General features: G+C 41.1%; 1 protein-coding gene across 1 annotated transcript in view; it reads right to left on the bottom strand.

Moving 5' to 3' along the window:
- Positions 1–86: 86 nt before the first annotated feature.
- The window catches only part of tbl1x (transducin beta like 1 X-linked), a 29,431-nt gene continuing 15,000 nt past the window's right edge, over positions 87–14,517 (bottom strand). Inside the window, exons 2-15 of the mRNA XM_012873255.3 lie at positions 9,311–9,417; positions 8,738–8,883; positions 7,448–7,667; positions 6,621–6,753; positions 6,200–6,341; positions 6,041–6,104; positions 5,832–5,929; positions 5,445–5,505; positions 4,570–4,691; positions 4,419–4,493; positions 4,201–4,328; positions 3,211–3,376; positions 3,028–3,129; positions 87–2,072 (exon numbers count right to left, since the gene is read on the bottom strand). Of these exons, the coding sequence (XP_012728709.1) occupies positions 2,046–2,072; positions 3,028–3,129; positions 3,211–3,376; positions 4,201–4,328; positions 4,419–4,493; positions 4,570–4,691; positions 5,445–5,505; positions 5,832–5,929; positions 6,041–6,104; positions 6,200–6,341; positions 6,621–6,753; positions 7,448–7,667; positions 8,738–8,883; positions 9,311–9,368 (1,542 nt within the window). The 5' untranslated portion in view covers positions 9,369–9,417 and the 3' untranslated portion in view covers positions 87–2,045. The remainder of the gene's footprint in view (positions 2,073–3,027; positions 3,130–3,210; positions 3,377–4,200; positions 4,329–4,418; positions 4,494–4,569; positions 4,692–5,444; positions 5,506–5,831; positions 5,930–6,040; positions 6,105–6,199; positions 6,342–6,620; positions 6,754–7,447; positions 7,668–8,737; positions 8,884–9,310; positions 9,418–14,517) is intronic.

Raw genomic sequence — 14,517 nt, 5'->3', positions numbered from 1 at the left:
GAAAGTGAAACTAAATGGTGTAAAGGTTAGAAATGATGAGAAAATGTAACATTCATAGGTTAGAAGAAAAACTAAAAACACAGGCATGTTTTCAAATATCAAAATATAGTAATTTATTTGAAACAATGAATGACTTCAAAGTTTTGTATTGGAAACAGGTGACAGCGCCCTTGATCGAGGTACAAGAGAGAAAATAGCTGTCAGCCCCCTTTTTTTTGGGCTTCTTGGCATGCCGATAATGGTCACTCCCCTCCCCCTAGAGACACAGCCCAAATCTCAGTCTGACACAGACAATAATGGCTCTCAGAAAAAAAAAAAAGAAAGGAAAAAAAAAAGCTTTGCAACACCTTTTACAATCCAATCGTTAAAAACATTTAAAGAAAAGAAAAATAAAAACATCGGAGCATCACAGAAAGTGCACTTCATGTCGCTGCAGCAGAAAATGCCGACAATGTGAAAGAGCTCAATAAAAAGGGAGGCGAAAAGAAGTGAAATAATCCTGCATTACTCAATCGCCGTCCACGTCACGGAATTTTAAATGAATTTTAAACCAACTTTTTAAAAAAAATAAAATAAAAACAGCATTAAAAAAGAAAAAGGCTCTCGTTTTCAGCAGGCCTTTTTCATGAACTCTACCCTCTGGTTGAAATGTCCAAATGTCCTGCAGCTAGACTTCCTTAGAGTGCCGCAGAGGAAACGTGGAGCTAATTAAGCCGTCATAACTCATTTAAATCAGGTGGATTCCCTCACAGGCTGGATTTATTGGCAATAAGCTGTCAAATTAACTCAATCAGCAAACCACGGAGGAGACTGGTGACCGTTCCCCTCCCTTATTTTGGACAAGTTAACCCCCTGAAGGCATCCAGCAGTCAGCAGAAGACACGTTAGGGTAATTAATAGATCGCACCCCATGATTTTATTTCCCACCTCATTAAAAAAAAAAAAAAAAAGACTGCTATATAGCCGACCGTGTTTAGAAAGACTGCCATGAAAGAGGGCGACAAGACATGCAAATTTGTTGTTAAACTGAGAGCGAAGATCCGACGGCTCCCGCCGATAAAAAGAGCCCCTGTCGCTAGCGATAAAGTGTACTGTATATAAACATATATACACAGTATATAAGTCTGTGTTTTCATCTGATTTACACATCTTTACATTCTTGAAATTTACATCCAAAAAAAAAAAAAAAAAAGGGAGAAAGATTCTCTTTGTAAACCACAATTTTCACATCTAGTTCTTTTATTTTTTTTTATTATTTTTTTGTTTTTACAAAAACAGGCCGTTTCAGGGCGTTAGCGTGATTACTTGGCAAGATTTCCTCTTGTTGACCTGCTATAAAAAAAAAAAAAAAAAAGGAACTAGGATCTACCTCGTAGCGGCACATTCAATCTGACTCTCAGAAGTCCCGTCTGCGGATGACGCTGAAGAAGCAACAAGGACTGTGGAGACTTACTCCTCCGAGGGGGAGAAGCTAGGAACCCCCGTCGGCGGACTCTGGTGATAATCGCTCGCTTTCGTCTTCTCGCCCGTTTCGATCGTTTGGACATAAAGTCGCGTTTCCAAGGAGGAACTATAAGCCTTTGCGTGTCATTTTTGTTGCGTCTCCCAGCCACGAACACCTGTCTCTCATTTCCCCTTCGTTCTGTAGAAAACTTGACTCATCTTTTGTGTTTCCACTCTTCCAGCTCAATAACAGCTGGACCTGCAGCCTGCGGGGACCCCAGCACGTCCTCGTTAGAAACCTTTTAATACGTCGATGCGCCCGGGAGGGAGTCAGATCCACTTTGAGGGCTTTCTAAGCCAGTTTCCATCCTCTCTCAGGCTCATCATTAAAAAAAAAAAAAAAAAACACACATCGACATTAAGGTGCAATGAATTTAGTTGGTGTTCGAGCTGCTGCCGTCATCTGGTTGAGGTCCTGTGAGGGGTTCATTTCAGTCCGCCGTTACAGCCCTTCTTGAGCGAGGAGAGTGCGTTCGCCGATGTCCAAAGAAGGCAAATCTCTGCATTTTTTTCTGGATCCATCATCCTTCATGAGGCGGGGGCTATTTTCGGAGATCGAGTACACAAACCTGGAAGCGAAGGAAAAGGGTACAATAAACACAAAATAACCCCCCAAGTGTTCAGAAAATACTAAAGCCTGTACGGGTGCAGAAAACAAAATAGAATCAAAAAAGTTTTTTTCTTCAGTATTTCAATAGAAAAAAGGAAACTCATACTATTATACCCAGGATGAAACAATTCTAGGGTTTTTCTGCCTATAAGCTTGGAGGATTTTGAGAGGCGGGTGCTGAAAATCCAAACTTTCATATTTTTACAACACCGGAATACTAAAAATGTTTTATGAACATGCTGTGGTCTACACAATATTGGGATCAACTTGACACTCTTCCAGCTGACAGTGCGCTGTTTCCAAGCATATTACCGGAAAGTTGAGTGGAAGAAAAAAAGTGGTGTAGAAAAAGATGGAAGAGGAGCAGAGCTTAATATTTTATTTGCAAATTAAGGTTTTTGGAGTCTATGGAAAGAGGAGAGGACCAGAATTCAAGTTGCCTGAGGTCCAACGTAAAGTTTCCACAGTTCATGATGATCTTCTTATCTTGCTAAATTGATGCAGTAAATCAACTCAATGCAAAGAGTCCTGACCAAATCTTAGTGCATGCATGTACTTTTTCAGGCTCCTGACATTTCTTGTGCCTGAGCCCCTTTTTCTACCAGACTTTTTCCTTCCACTTAATCTTCCATTATTCATACTTGGATACAGCCCTCCTCTTTAGCAATTACTCTGACACCTGACATTGTTGTGGAGGATGTTGGTGATTCGATGCTAGACAACGGTCAAGTCAACCCCTCCCCCACAGTCGTGTAGGTCAAACATGGCCGTAACATTTCTCTAATAAACGTTCATTGTTCTCATGTAGGATTCTAATTTTCTGGGACAAAAATTGCAAAAGTTTCACTTTTTAAATTGAATTACTGACAAATTAACTTGTGATGCTGAAAGTTATTAAGGTAGCAGTGCCTTACCGAGCCGTCTGATGCACTGGCTCCCACTTTATCTCCTGTGCTGTTCCAGCACACCTCAAAAATGCCACCGGTGCCCCTGTAGCTGTGAACCAGGGCTCCAGTCTGAAAGAGAAGCATCGAGGATAAGGACAAAACAATCCAGCTGCTGTTTCAGCTGCAGGTTTCGCCCGTTCCGACTCTTACCGTGGTGTTCCAAATGTGGACGCACTTATCAAAGGAGCCGCTGGCGAGGTGTTTGCCATCTGGGCTGAAGGCCACGCTGTAGACAGGCTCCTGGTGCTTGGTCAGGGTGTGTATACAAACCCCTCGATCCACGTCCCACAGTCGCACTGTCGAGTCAAAAGATGCACTGTGGGAGGGGGGGGACACACACACACACAAACAAACATGAAACCACAAGTAGAGCATCAAAGCCTCTTCATTTTCCTGGTGACAACATCTCTGTTTTGGTCTTTCCTATTGTTTTCCTTACAAAAGCTGTGGCTTTTATTTTCTAAGCAGTTTCACAATATGTCTGGAGGGGTGGGGGGGCTGACAATACAACAGAACTACAACATACAGTAAGTTTTAGCATAAGCTTGTGGATGCAGAAATGTAAATTTAAAACAGATATTTGCACTTTTAAAAAGATAAAAATGTAGGAAAATCCCACACTAGCGGTTTTAAGGAGTATCTTCCAATCAGCATCAAAATTAGCAGTTTTCTTCTTGGCTGGTTTCATAGAGGCAGGTGTTTTGAGTTGCCAGGATGGATTGTAAATTCCCACGACAGCTTCAGACCTAAACAGAGTCTGGAGTCTGCGGCAAGTCTCAAACATTGCTGTTCACAGAAGATCTCCCGTGGAGCCGTTTTGCAAAGAGGAGTGGGTGGAATGTCTCTATTTGAGGTATTTCTCTACAACACTGCACATCTAATGTGGAGCCGTATTGAGTCGGGGGGGGCTGAAACCAAACAAATGCCCCGATTTTCAGATTTTAATTTGGGGAAAAAATTGAAAACCATGAGGCATTTTTGCTTCAGCTCACAATGACGCACTACTTTATGTTGCCCTGTCACGTAAAAATCCCAGTAAAATACATGAAGGTTTGTGGTTGTAGCCTGACAGAAGGTTCAATAGGGTGTGAATACTTATATATACTAGCAAGGCACTACAGAACCCAAACAACTTCCTACCTAGCAAGCATCATGTTAGAGTTGGGGTTATTTGTGCCTGGCCCGGTCGGGCTCCACTTGATTGTGTAGATTTCTTTGCTGTGAGCCTGGAGGTCGTGGATGCAGAGCGACTGTTTCATGCTCCAGATCTGCGTGCGGCAGCCACAACAGAACATGAATACAGATTCTCTCTCATAGGCTTGTTGTCCGCAGCCTTAATTGAGCCAACCTGGGTTTACCTTTAAGGTCATGTCGTCGGAGCAGGAGGCGAGCAGCGTTCCTGATGGATCCCACTTAATGGCATTGACCTCGTTCTGGAAAACACGGCGCTCGTTATAAAATGGCGGAAACAAGGGTCAGAAAAGCAGCGCGGGAAAAAAAGACGCTCACCGAGTGACCCTGGAAGGTCTTGAGTGGGAGGTCGCTGCCGAGGCGACACACGTGGATGCACATGTCTGTGCTGCAGGAGGCAAACGTGGTGTTGTTCTGCCAGTCGACGTCCAGCGCAGGAGCTGAGGAGCATTTACAAGCGCGTTCATCACAGGCTGCCATGTTGGCCACCTCATAATATGACAGAGCGTGACATTTTGAAAAGATGATTTATTTCAGTAATAAATTCACAAAGTGAATGTCATGTAGATTTATGACACTCAATAGTATATCTTAGTGTTTATTTAAGTTATAATTGCTCAAAGAGACATGTTAAATGTAGTCGTCAGCTGAAAAACAGTTCTAGCTCATGTCCTGAACACGTCTGTGTTTTGACTCTGGAAGCATCGACTCCAAACGCCACAACGTTCACAATCCCCTCAAGACTGTGGTTTTCTTTTTTTTAAACCACATTTTTTCCTTCCACTAAACTTTCCAATAATATGCTTGGATAAAACTCTCTGAACAGCGAGTTTCTTTTTTGCGGCTACATCCTCCGTAGGGATGGTGTCAAAACCTTTCTGCAATGAAAGTCAGGACTCTTCACAGGTATGTTATGCTGGCATAAAATACCTTTTCTGTATTAAATATCCTTTTTTTTTTTTTATTAAATCAGGGTGTTCAGCTGTAAGCCATAATCAACAGGGATTAATAGAATTAAAGGGTTTTAATATATTAATCTGAGTGTAATGAAGCCATAAAACAAGTTTCAATTTTTTAGATTAAATTACTTGTATTAGAATATCATTTAATAGTTAATATATTCATTTAGATGGACCTGCATCCTTTGTGTTGGGAAGGTTTTAACGTTCTGCATTCACAGCGAGGAAACTGACCTGAGTGGAAAGGAAACTGCTGCTTGGCTTCTCCTGTATTTGCATCCCAGATGATTGTCGTCTGTAAAAATTAAAGAAACAATTTAAATAGTGGGGATGGGAACTTTTTTTTCTTTTAACTCCCAAAAACTGACTTATTGCCCAACTTCACATGTGGATTCATTCTCTGCGTTTAACTGTAGAACTACATGATTTATCGATAAACTTAAGAATTGACTAGTCCTAAAATCTGTTTGGTTTCTTGTCTCCAGCGTTACTCTGTATGACTATAGAGCAGATTCTGGACAAAGCAGAAATGAACCATGAATGAACCATGAATAACAGACATTTCGGAAGGATCTTGTTACTAAAATGCTCCAAGCGGAGCTTTGGGATCTTTAAAAATACCTTATCTACGCCAGCACTGAGAATACAGTTCCCCTTCTTGTTCCATTTGAGTGCAAAGATGGGCCCTTTGTGCTGCCCCAAGGTGCTGGCCAGATTTCCTGGAGAATAAAAGCACCTCTAAGATGTCTGAAGCTGTATTGTTCACAAAAGTGATACAATGACTCTAGAATCCAGAGAAACACAATGTGTGACAGTGATGGATGACGTACCGTCCTTTGTCCATATCCTGGCAAATCCATCATACGAGCCCGTCGCCAGGAGAGTCCCCTCGCTCTGTTAGACGGAAAGAAAACAACTGTTTCTCGTCTGTACGGCATATGGCAGGGAAGCGAGAGCGCCGATGAGGATAACCGATCCGAAAGCCTTACATTCCAGTCCAGTGAAGTGACGTCTTTGTTGCTGGGGACATCCTGGCCACCTTCTCGGATGCAGTGGCGGAGAACCAGCTGGGTGGAGCTGGAGCCATTGTTCTCGTTCAGGTTCCAGATCCGAGCCGTGGAGTCGCCCGAGCTGAAACGGAGCAGGATTGGCTTTATTGGCCACGGCTGTGTTCACAACGTAGGAATTTGACTTTGCTTAAAGCGCAGAGTCTTCAGGTATAAATAAAGAGCAGTATCTACGTCTGTGTGTGTTTGGGGGTTAGGGTGGAGTTGTTTTTTTTTGTCATACATTAAAAAACACTGACAGCCTGGACAGTTAAACTGTTTGTGGAACGTACGGCGTCATAAGCCATAAATCAACAACATGGACGGACGCGTCCCAGGCCCACCTCAGCACCGACACACTCACCCTGAGGCCAGCAGGTCACTGACAGGGTTCCAGGCGCAGATGAACACTTCGGACTCGTGGCCTCGGAGAACTGTGGATTTACTTGCTGGTATCTCAACATCTCCGTCCACCTCCATGGCCTCGCTGTGGTTATCTGACAAGAGCAGGCGAGCACACAGCAGGAGGTCAGGCACACACATTCTACAACAGATGTTACTACACAACTCAATTTGCATAAAAACACCAATAGCATCCCTTACAATGTAGGAAGAAGTCTGAACTTCGGTAAATTTGTTTGAAAAAAAGATTAGGAAGGGTTAATTTGAGATAAAAGAGCATAATTACCAAGACATTTACACCAAAGGGACTTCAGACATAGATCCTATTTTATAATGTATATATTAAACACAAAATGACTGAAACAAAGCAAATCCACCTCTGTATACAAGACTGTTAGTAACACAACAGTGTTATTTATCCAACTCTGGCATATCTGGTCTGCACACAGAAACACGTTGAAGACCCAATCAGAGTAACTGATGCAGCCTTATTGAAAAAATGTCCTACTCTAGCGCTGAAATCCCACCTCAAACATCTGTAGATTAGATCAGAAGTTTACACACACTGGCAGGAATATAGATTTTTATGCTTTTAGAGCTTATTTTAATGTTTTTTTCCATGGTTAAACATCCTCAACTATTTACAAAAAGAATACCGGGCTGTGTACGAGTTTCAACCCTCTGATCCAAACTCGTATAACAGTACATTTTTAATGATGTCCAAGGACCACGCATAAACCGGGCGACGCTTAAACCCTCCTGTGAGCCAACGGGGCTGTTTGGACCTACTCATGTTGTGAGTGCCGTTCTCCTCTCCGTTAACGGTGGCTTCTCCATTCTTTGGTGCGTTAGACTGGTTTCCTGAGGTTGAAGCGGAGACGGCGCAGGCAGCGTGCTGCTGGGCTAGCTTGTCGCGGAAGGCCTGTTGCCGCGTCTGCACCACGTCGGGCATCACCGCATCGATAAGAGACAGGGACTCGATCGGCCGACCGTCAAAGACGGTGCCATCCTGTCAGGAGGGAACAGACATTCACACTTAGATTTATTCATTCTGGTGGAGTAAAGGTATTTTGTTTGTCTCGCAACAAGCAGTAAGAGACACACACACACACTCACCGTAACGTTTAAATATTGTATTTAAAATAAATTAAAAGAGCTTATATTATTCTTTCTGGTTATAAAAGACAACATTCTGCATTTCTGGTGCCTTTTGTGTTTGAGCTGCACACTGTATTTCCCTGTGGGCAAACTTTAAAAGGGACACTTTTCCAATTTGTTAACTTGTTCATCACTACTCGTAGTAAAAGCACTAGAAATGTTCCTAATGCTCAGCAGGCCGAAGTAAAGCAGTTGCATATTTGCTCATACGATATGCAGCAGCTAATCGACTACGCAGGCCTTCCCTGCATCCTTTGTGCCAATCTATGTTTATTTGATGCAAATGCAAGTTTTTGAAAAAAAGAAGAAAAAAATCAATGTTTTGACCGTATTTATAAAAAGGTCATCTCCCAGAGAGACATTTACACACAAGAGTGAAACCAGGCCAGATGTTTACTTTATATTACCATTTCATTTCCAGTTTACACACAAAAAAAGGTATCTGTTGGATTAAAAAACAAACAATTATGCAATGATTACTAGAAATAAATCTTTTTAACTCATCAGTCACCCTTTTTGTGTGTTAACTGCAAATAAAATGTTAAAAAGGAAAACTGTCTTGGTTTACTTTTGTTGCGTGCAAGGCAGGATATTAGTAATGTAATATAATAAAGTTCAATTATTAATTATGTAAAACAATATGGTGATTTTGTGCCTGACACTGACATGATCAGTTTAGCTTATTAAAAATACTATTACTACTGCTACTACAATGAATAACAATAATAATGATATCTGGTAAAGAAAAACTGAGTCAGTCTACTGTCATCACACTTAATACAGCAGCATCTGCATGCATACATCTGCAAATCTTAAATAATTTTTTCCCATAAACAACAACAATATTGATACCTGCACTGCATCCAATAATCACAAAAGAACCTTCTCCATACCATTACATGCCAAGTCCCTGTCCCTCACCTCATTAATGCTGATTTCTGCCTCAACGTACTGAAGCCCTTTCTGCAGGATGGAGATGAGGGCAGCAGGGGGCACTAGTGTTCCATTGATGTTGGACTGGCTGATGTGGCTCTCGATGCCAAAGGTGAATGCTGAGTGGGTAAAACCTAAAAACACAACGGAAAAAAACGCACGAGATAAACAAAACAAAGACTCAAGGACACCGACTTAAACTGAGCAAAAGCAATTTGCATGTGCATGTTATGTAATTTAGCTAAGTAATTAGGCCTGAATGAGTTGGTGTTAAATTCATCTGTATCTTTCCCATCTGATATTGTTCCCATGCTTCCACACAACCACTAAAAAAAAAAAAAAAAAAAAAAAAAACACAGCAGCACACTTACTTAATATCACAGAGTGTGCTCTGTTTAATCACCCGTGTCACAAAACAGAATTAAATTATGCGCTTTGTCTTAACAAATTGCACCACTTAATTGCATGACATAGCAATGCCAGTGTATTATTACGCTAAACATTAATGAGTTTTCAGCTTCAACAGCTCCACCGTGTTAGGCAGATGTTAGGGAGACGAACCTGACTCTTGGAGGTATCGGTAGACCAAGAAATTCACTTCGTCGCTGGTAATACTCATCTTAGCCCAGCGAGTGGGGGGGAGGTTGGTTGGAAGGCTGAGCTCACTCCTATAAAAAAAAAAAAAAACAAGAAAAACAGTTAAATATCAATTATGTGGTTGGTCAAGTTGTAGTGACAGAAGGGTTTAAATATTGTCTATTATTTCACAAATGAGCTCGATCAAGATGTATTAAAAACCTGAGTACATTCTGCACGGAGCAGCTTGTCCTGACCTGCGCTCAGTGATGCAACAAGCCTTTTTTTAGCTCATGTTCACTTCAGCTGTAGTCTTGAAGCAGATTTTCTGCTTTAATCTAACCATCTTTGTAAATTCAGAGTCGCTTCCAATTGACCTAGTTAAATACAACAGGGGGTGGGGACGGGGGGGGCTCTTATAACTCTAACAGGATAATAAATGCAAGCCTTTTTTTCCAATAGAGAGCTGCAAACAAACAAAATACATAAATAAAACACCCAAATGTACAGTACGTACAGGTCAGAGAGGTTCGCCAAGAACAAAGCAAAAAGCCCGAACAGACAGGATGTGGATGGGTTGAGACACACAGGTGGAAAACTGTTTCCTCCGTCTCTCGCATTTGGAACAAATGGCCACAGTGTTGCGCGGCGGAGAAGTGCGGAGATACAAAGGGTGTTGTTTCAGGTATGAAAACTGCATGGCTGTCATTCCAAACGCCGCACAGGCCCGCTCAAGGTTTCGCCCGGTAGCGTAGCAACAGGAGACTTCGAGCTAAATAGACGTGGAACGGTGTTGTCCCAATTTACCAGTGGGCATGTAGCCAGAAGGGTTGAACATGTTGCACATAATGAATTATTCACTCTTTCACCTTGGTATGTTCTTTCAGAAAGAGAACATGCGGAGTTAACCTTGAATGTGCCACGAAAAGCATGTGAAGGGTAACAGCAATAATAAAAGCTAATAAAAAGGTGCAGTGAAAAAGACTGAAACAGCTACATTAGTCACTTTCCAACACTTAAAATGAAAAAAAAAAAAAAAAAGACATCAGTCATTGTTCTGGCTACAGTGAGTGCTTCTTTTTTAGTTAATTAGCTTACACATAGGACTGGGAAAAGGCCGACCACATCAAAGGTAACGCTGTAGCCGCTCCCAGGACGGCTGCAGCTACATAACATACAGCTGGAAATGTAATTAACAGGAAGCCTGAAGGGGCTCGGGTCCCATCGGCGTGGGACAGACAGCAATATCCACCCTAAGATGAATGCATGATGCCCCCACCCTTTACACAACTACCACAGTATTTAAGTCTCCCTCGACCAAGCAATGAGCTCAGCTGTGAAAACCCTCTGACACAGTGCTAGCTTAACCACCGAAGTGAGAAGTTGAGTCAGAGTAGATTATAACTTTTGATTTACTAAAGTCCACATGTGCAGAACAAACATTTCAATAAACACCGGGGGCTAAAGGCAGAGGGTGTAACGAGGTCTCGGGACATTAAAACACCATAACGCCTAGCTGCAGTTAGCATGTTAGCATGCGATTTCATCTGGTGAACACTTGTCTTTTGAAGTAAGAAAGGAAGTAGTTCCTTGAGTTGTTGTCTTGTAGTTTTGTTGACAAAGTTGGTTAACAATGAAGCTTCATTAGATTTAACAACGTTAACAGGTCACAAAAGCATTGAAGAAGCCTGCACCGATAATAAAATTCCTTTTCTGGGAGAATTTTGGGTAGAAGTAGAACAAGAAAGCAATGACAATGAGTGACAAGGCAAACACTTTATAAATACATTGACAATACCGCAACTGGATAAACATCAGCTGCTAACCGCGCTAAAAATATCTTCTGCTTTGTCACTCCCTTATAGTACCAACTTGAACGATTATTTCAGGTTTTAAAAAATACTATATTTGATCATTGCTAGTTTAAACTGTAGCATACTTTATTGAATAAACCTGAACCAGATAGCTCTATATGGGACGTTGGCCATTAACCAGCATCAAAGCATAGAAAGGTTTTAGTAACGTTTTCAAAAGCGCAAAATTTTCCATCAGGCCCTTCTTATAGCTTCAAGACATTTTAATTTGGTAGCCAGAGAACATGCAGCAGACCAGTTTGATACTCTGTTGAATGCAACCTCTGGTACTGTTGGTCCTTCGAGCTGAGCAGTGCTGCACCATGCGACGCTCCCCCAACCCCCACCCTAACCAACACCACCCCCCATCCATTACGACAACTACTGCCAGGATTAGCCGGTTTTCTAGGGGAAACCCTGAAGATGTATTTTTTAAAAACAGCAGTAGAAATAACAGTTGCATTTCACTTTTGATAAAAGTAAACTTTTCATAACATGGATTTTATTTTCTGTGTATAAACTATTGTACCGTAATATGGCGGACCGCCAAGCTTAACTCCCCCCCACCACTGGGCTAGGCGTTTTCAGTTTATTTTAAATTTGTCCCTATTTGAGACCGATATAAGCGTATGAGTAAATGTCCTGTCTGGGAGAATACTTCCCAATCAGAATAGCTAACACGCTAGATGTTATTAGCTTGACGCACACTACGCTGCGCCCCTCCTTTGAGCTGCATTACGCACCACCACCACATTCCATGGTAGCGAGCACACTTCCCAGAACCCACAGCGACATCTACCTCCAGGATTAGCCCGGTTTATGTGGGAAACCCTGGAGACTATTCAAAACAATTAGAGAAGAGACAGAAAGAAAAACCCATCCAGAGGACCTGCTTATTATTTTCTTAATTTTTATACCTGGATTATTAAGATGCATAAGGATATTATTCAAAAGTCTTAGATTTATGCACTGTAAAATCTCTAAGGTAGGATCATTCCCTTTTGCTGTTTGACTAGTTCAAATGATCTTAAAATGAGCACATCTGCAATTTTTAACACTTTAAACAAAAGCGTCAAAAGAATTAAGAATTATGTTACCAAGAGCTACTGACAGACGTGCAGAAATAAAAGTTGAAAAACGAGGAACATTTCAGTCTGATGCAACTAAATATCAAGAACACAGGACATGTAACAGGCGAACTGCATGGCCTGAATTAGATGCAATCCTCATAAGCTTAGGTTGCTATAGCAATATGGATTGTGTCAGACGCAGCAGGTATAAACGATCCAAGGCCATGCAACTTCAAAACATCAAGCAGCTACGCTGCATTCAGTGTACCAAAACAGGCATAGACTTCATAAAAAGATATGCCTTATGGATCTAAAATAAAAATACAATTTTTTTAGATCACAATTGAATGAGTATCTGAGACAAATCTTTATTTGTATCAAAAATATTAAATATCTTTATCAATTGGCTCCTTTAAACCGTTAGAGTATTGCATCTGTGCAGACTCTTATCACATCAAATGCTTAACAAGACTGAAGAAACCCTCATATCCATAATGATATTAAGTGCTTAATAGAAAGGCCCACTAAGAAACGAAAGACAATAGTGAGAACTGAAAAATCACCTAATGAGTCAATGATGAGAACGCCTGCTGGGAATATAAGGCTCATTAGAAAGTTTATTGCACTTTTATGGCAATTACTTTACAATGGCTACCCCTCCTCTTCAGGAACCCTGGACAAAAAGAATGGTCCTGTAAACCGTTTGTGTCTGCTCAACGGTCACAGCTGCAAACAACACTCCCAACATGTAATACCACGTTGCAGCCCATCGAGGGCAGTCTCAAATGACGTGGGGGAATTTAGGATGTGGGCTCTCCTACATTTGTTTGATGCCGTTAGATTTGCCCTAATGCGGAAAGGATTTAACCTAGAGTGGACAACGATCCGCTTTAATGTTAATAGAAAGTACCTGATAACTGTCACTATTTTACGTGAGCTTGATGGCCATGTTTTTCAGTTTGTCTGTCATGCTTCATCCTTTTTGGCAGAACAACTTGAGATGTCTTCTTTTGGAGCATTCCAAAAACGTGATCGGTCTTTATTTCAGGAGCAGAGGCAACATCACAACAGCATGTTTGGAGATGCTGTCAAGATGTCTTTAGTATCTTATATTAGCAATTAACACAGCTAGCACTGCTACCGCAATTTCTTTGAGTATCCGCTTCTCCTTACATATCTTTGCTTTGCTCTGACCTCATTTAATACATTTGAGATATTGAAAATGGCTGACTGAGTCTGGATCCCTCAATTGCACTCCCCTCACAGAAGATTGTTCTTGTCAGCGCAAACTGATAGCACTTATATATTCACTTTATTGATCTTAAAACGGAAAAGGACGCCCATTGAAAGAAAAAAAAAGGTCAAACTTTTGGTACCTAATAAAAACTCAATTTTCGAACCTCACCGTCCATGCTGACTTTTGACAAATTAGCTTTAGTTGCACTTAAAGTATCATTCCTGAAAGCTTACGTTAGTTTTTCTTTAATAGTATTTCAAGGGCATCTTTACAAAACACTCAAATGACAGATTCATACAAATGGAAATATTAAATAATCATGTTCCAGGCTCAACAGTTAATATACTATTCTCAGTATAATATACTCAGGAAAACACTTTCAAATAAGGAATTAGATATGTTCTGCACGCACATCACTGTGCATGTTACGCAATGGCCGATACCAACTGGGGGGAGGGTCAAAGTTAAGCCACCGCTGTTACACCAATCAAGGGTAGTTGTACTTCGGTTCCAGGCTCAGGTCCAGTCAAAAATATGAAACCAGCTCAATAAACTGGATTCAGTAATTCTTATGAGAAAAGATTTCAACACAGCCTCTGTAAACAGAGAATAATGTCACAACCCTTGAGTATTCTTAGGTTCCAAAGCTCATCTTCTGGGAGGTTTTAGTTGCCTTTCACTGTAACTGTGTCTATGTTTTCACTTTCACCTTACTGACGGTTAACAGGATATTTCTAGAAAAACAGACAAAAGGAGTATTACAGTATGCTTGAGTGCTGAAGGAAACAAAATTATGCAGTTATCAGCTTGCCAGAACAATGTCCATGTATGACAAAATGAGGAATGCCCTCAAACTGTAGCCATTGGTGTCTGTGCTTCAAAGAAGAAAAAAAATCTTCAGCCTATACATTTCCTTTTCTGTCGACTAATCATAACTATAACTGAACAGTTTTGAATTTGGGTTGTTTTTGCTTTAAACTACAACTGCTCCCTAGGAAGACTTTCTCCATGTTCTGAAAAAGAGAGATGAAG

This window comes from Fundulus heteroclitus, chromosome 7 (genome assembly GCF_011125445.2).
Source record: "Fundulus heteroclitus isolate FHET01 chromosome 7, MU-UCD_Fhet_4.1, whole genome shotgun sequence".
NCBI classification, from domain to species: Eukaryota; Metazoa; Chordata; class Actinopteri; order Cyprinodontiformes; family Fundulidae; genus Fundulus; species Fundulus heteroclitus.
Note: the sequence above shows the minus strand (reverse complement) of the source record. Positions and strands in the feature narration are given on the sequence as shown.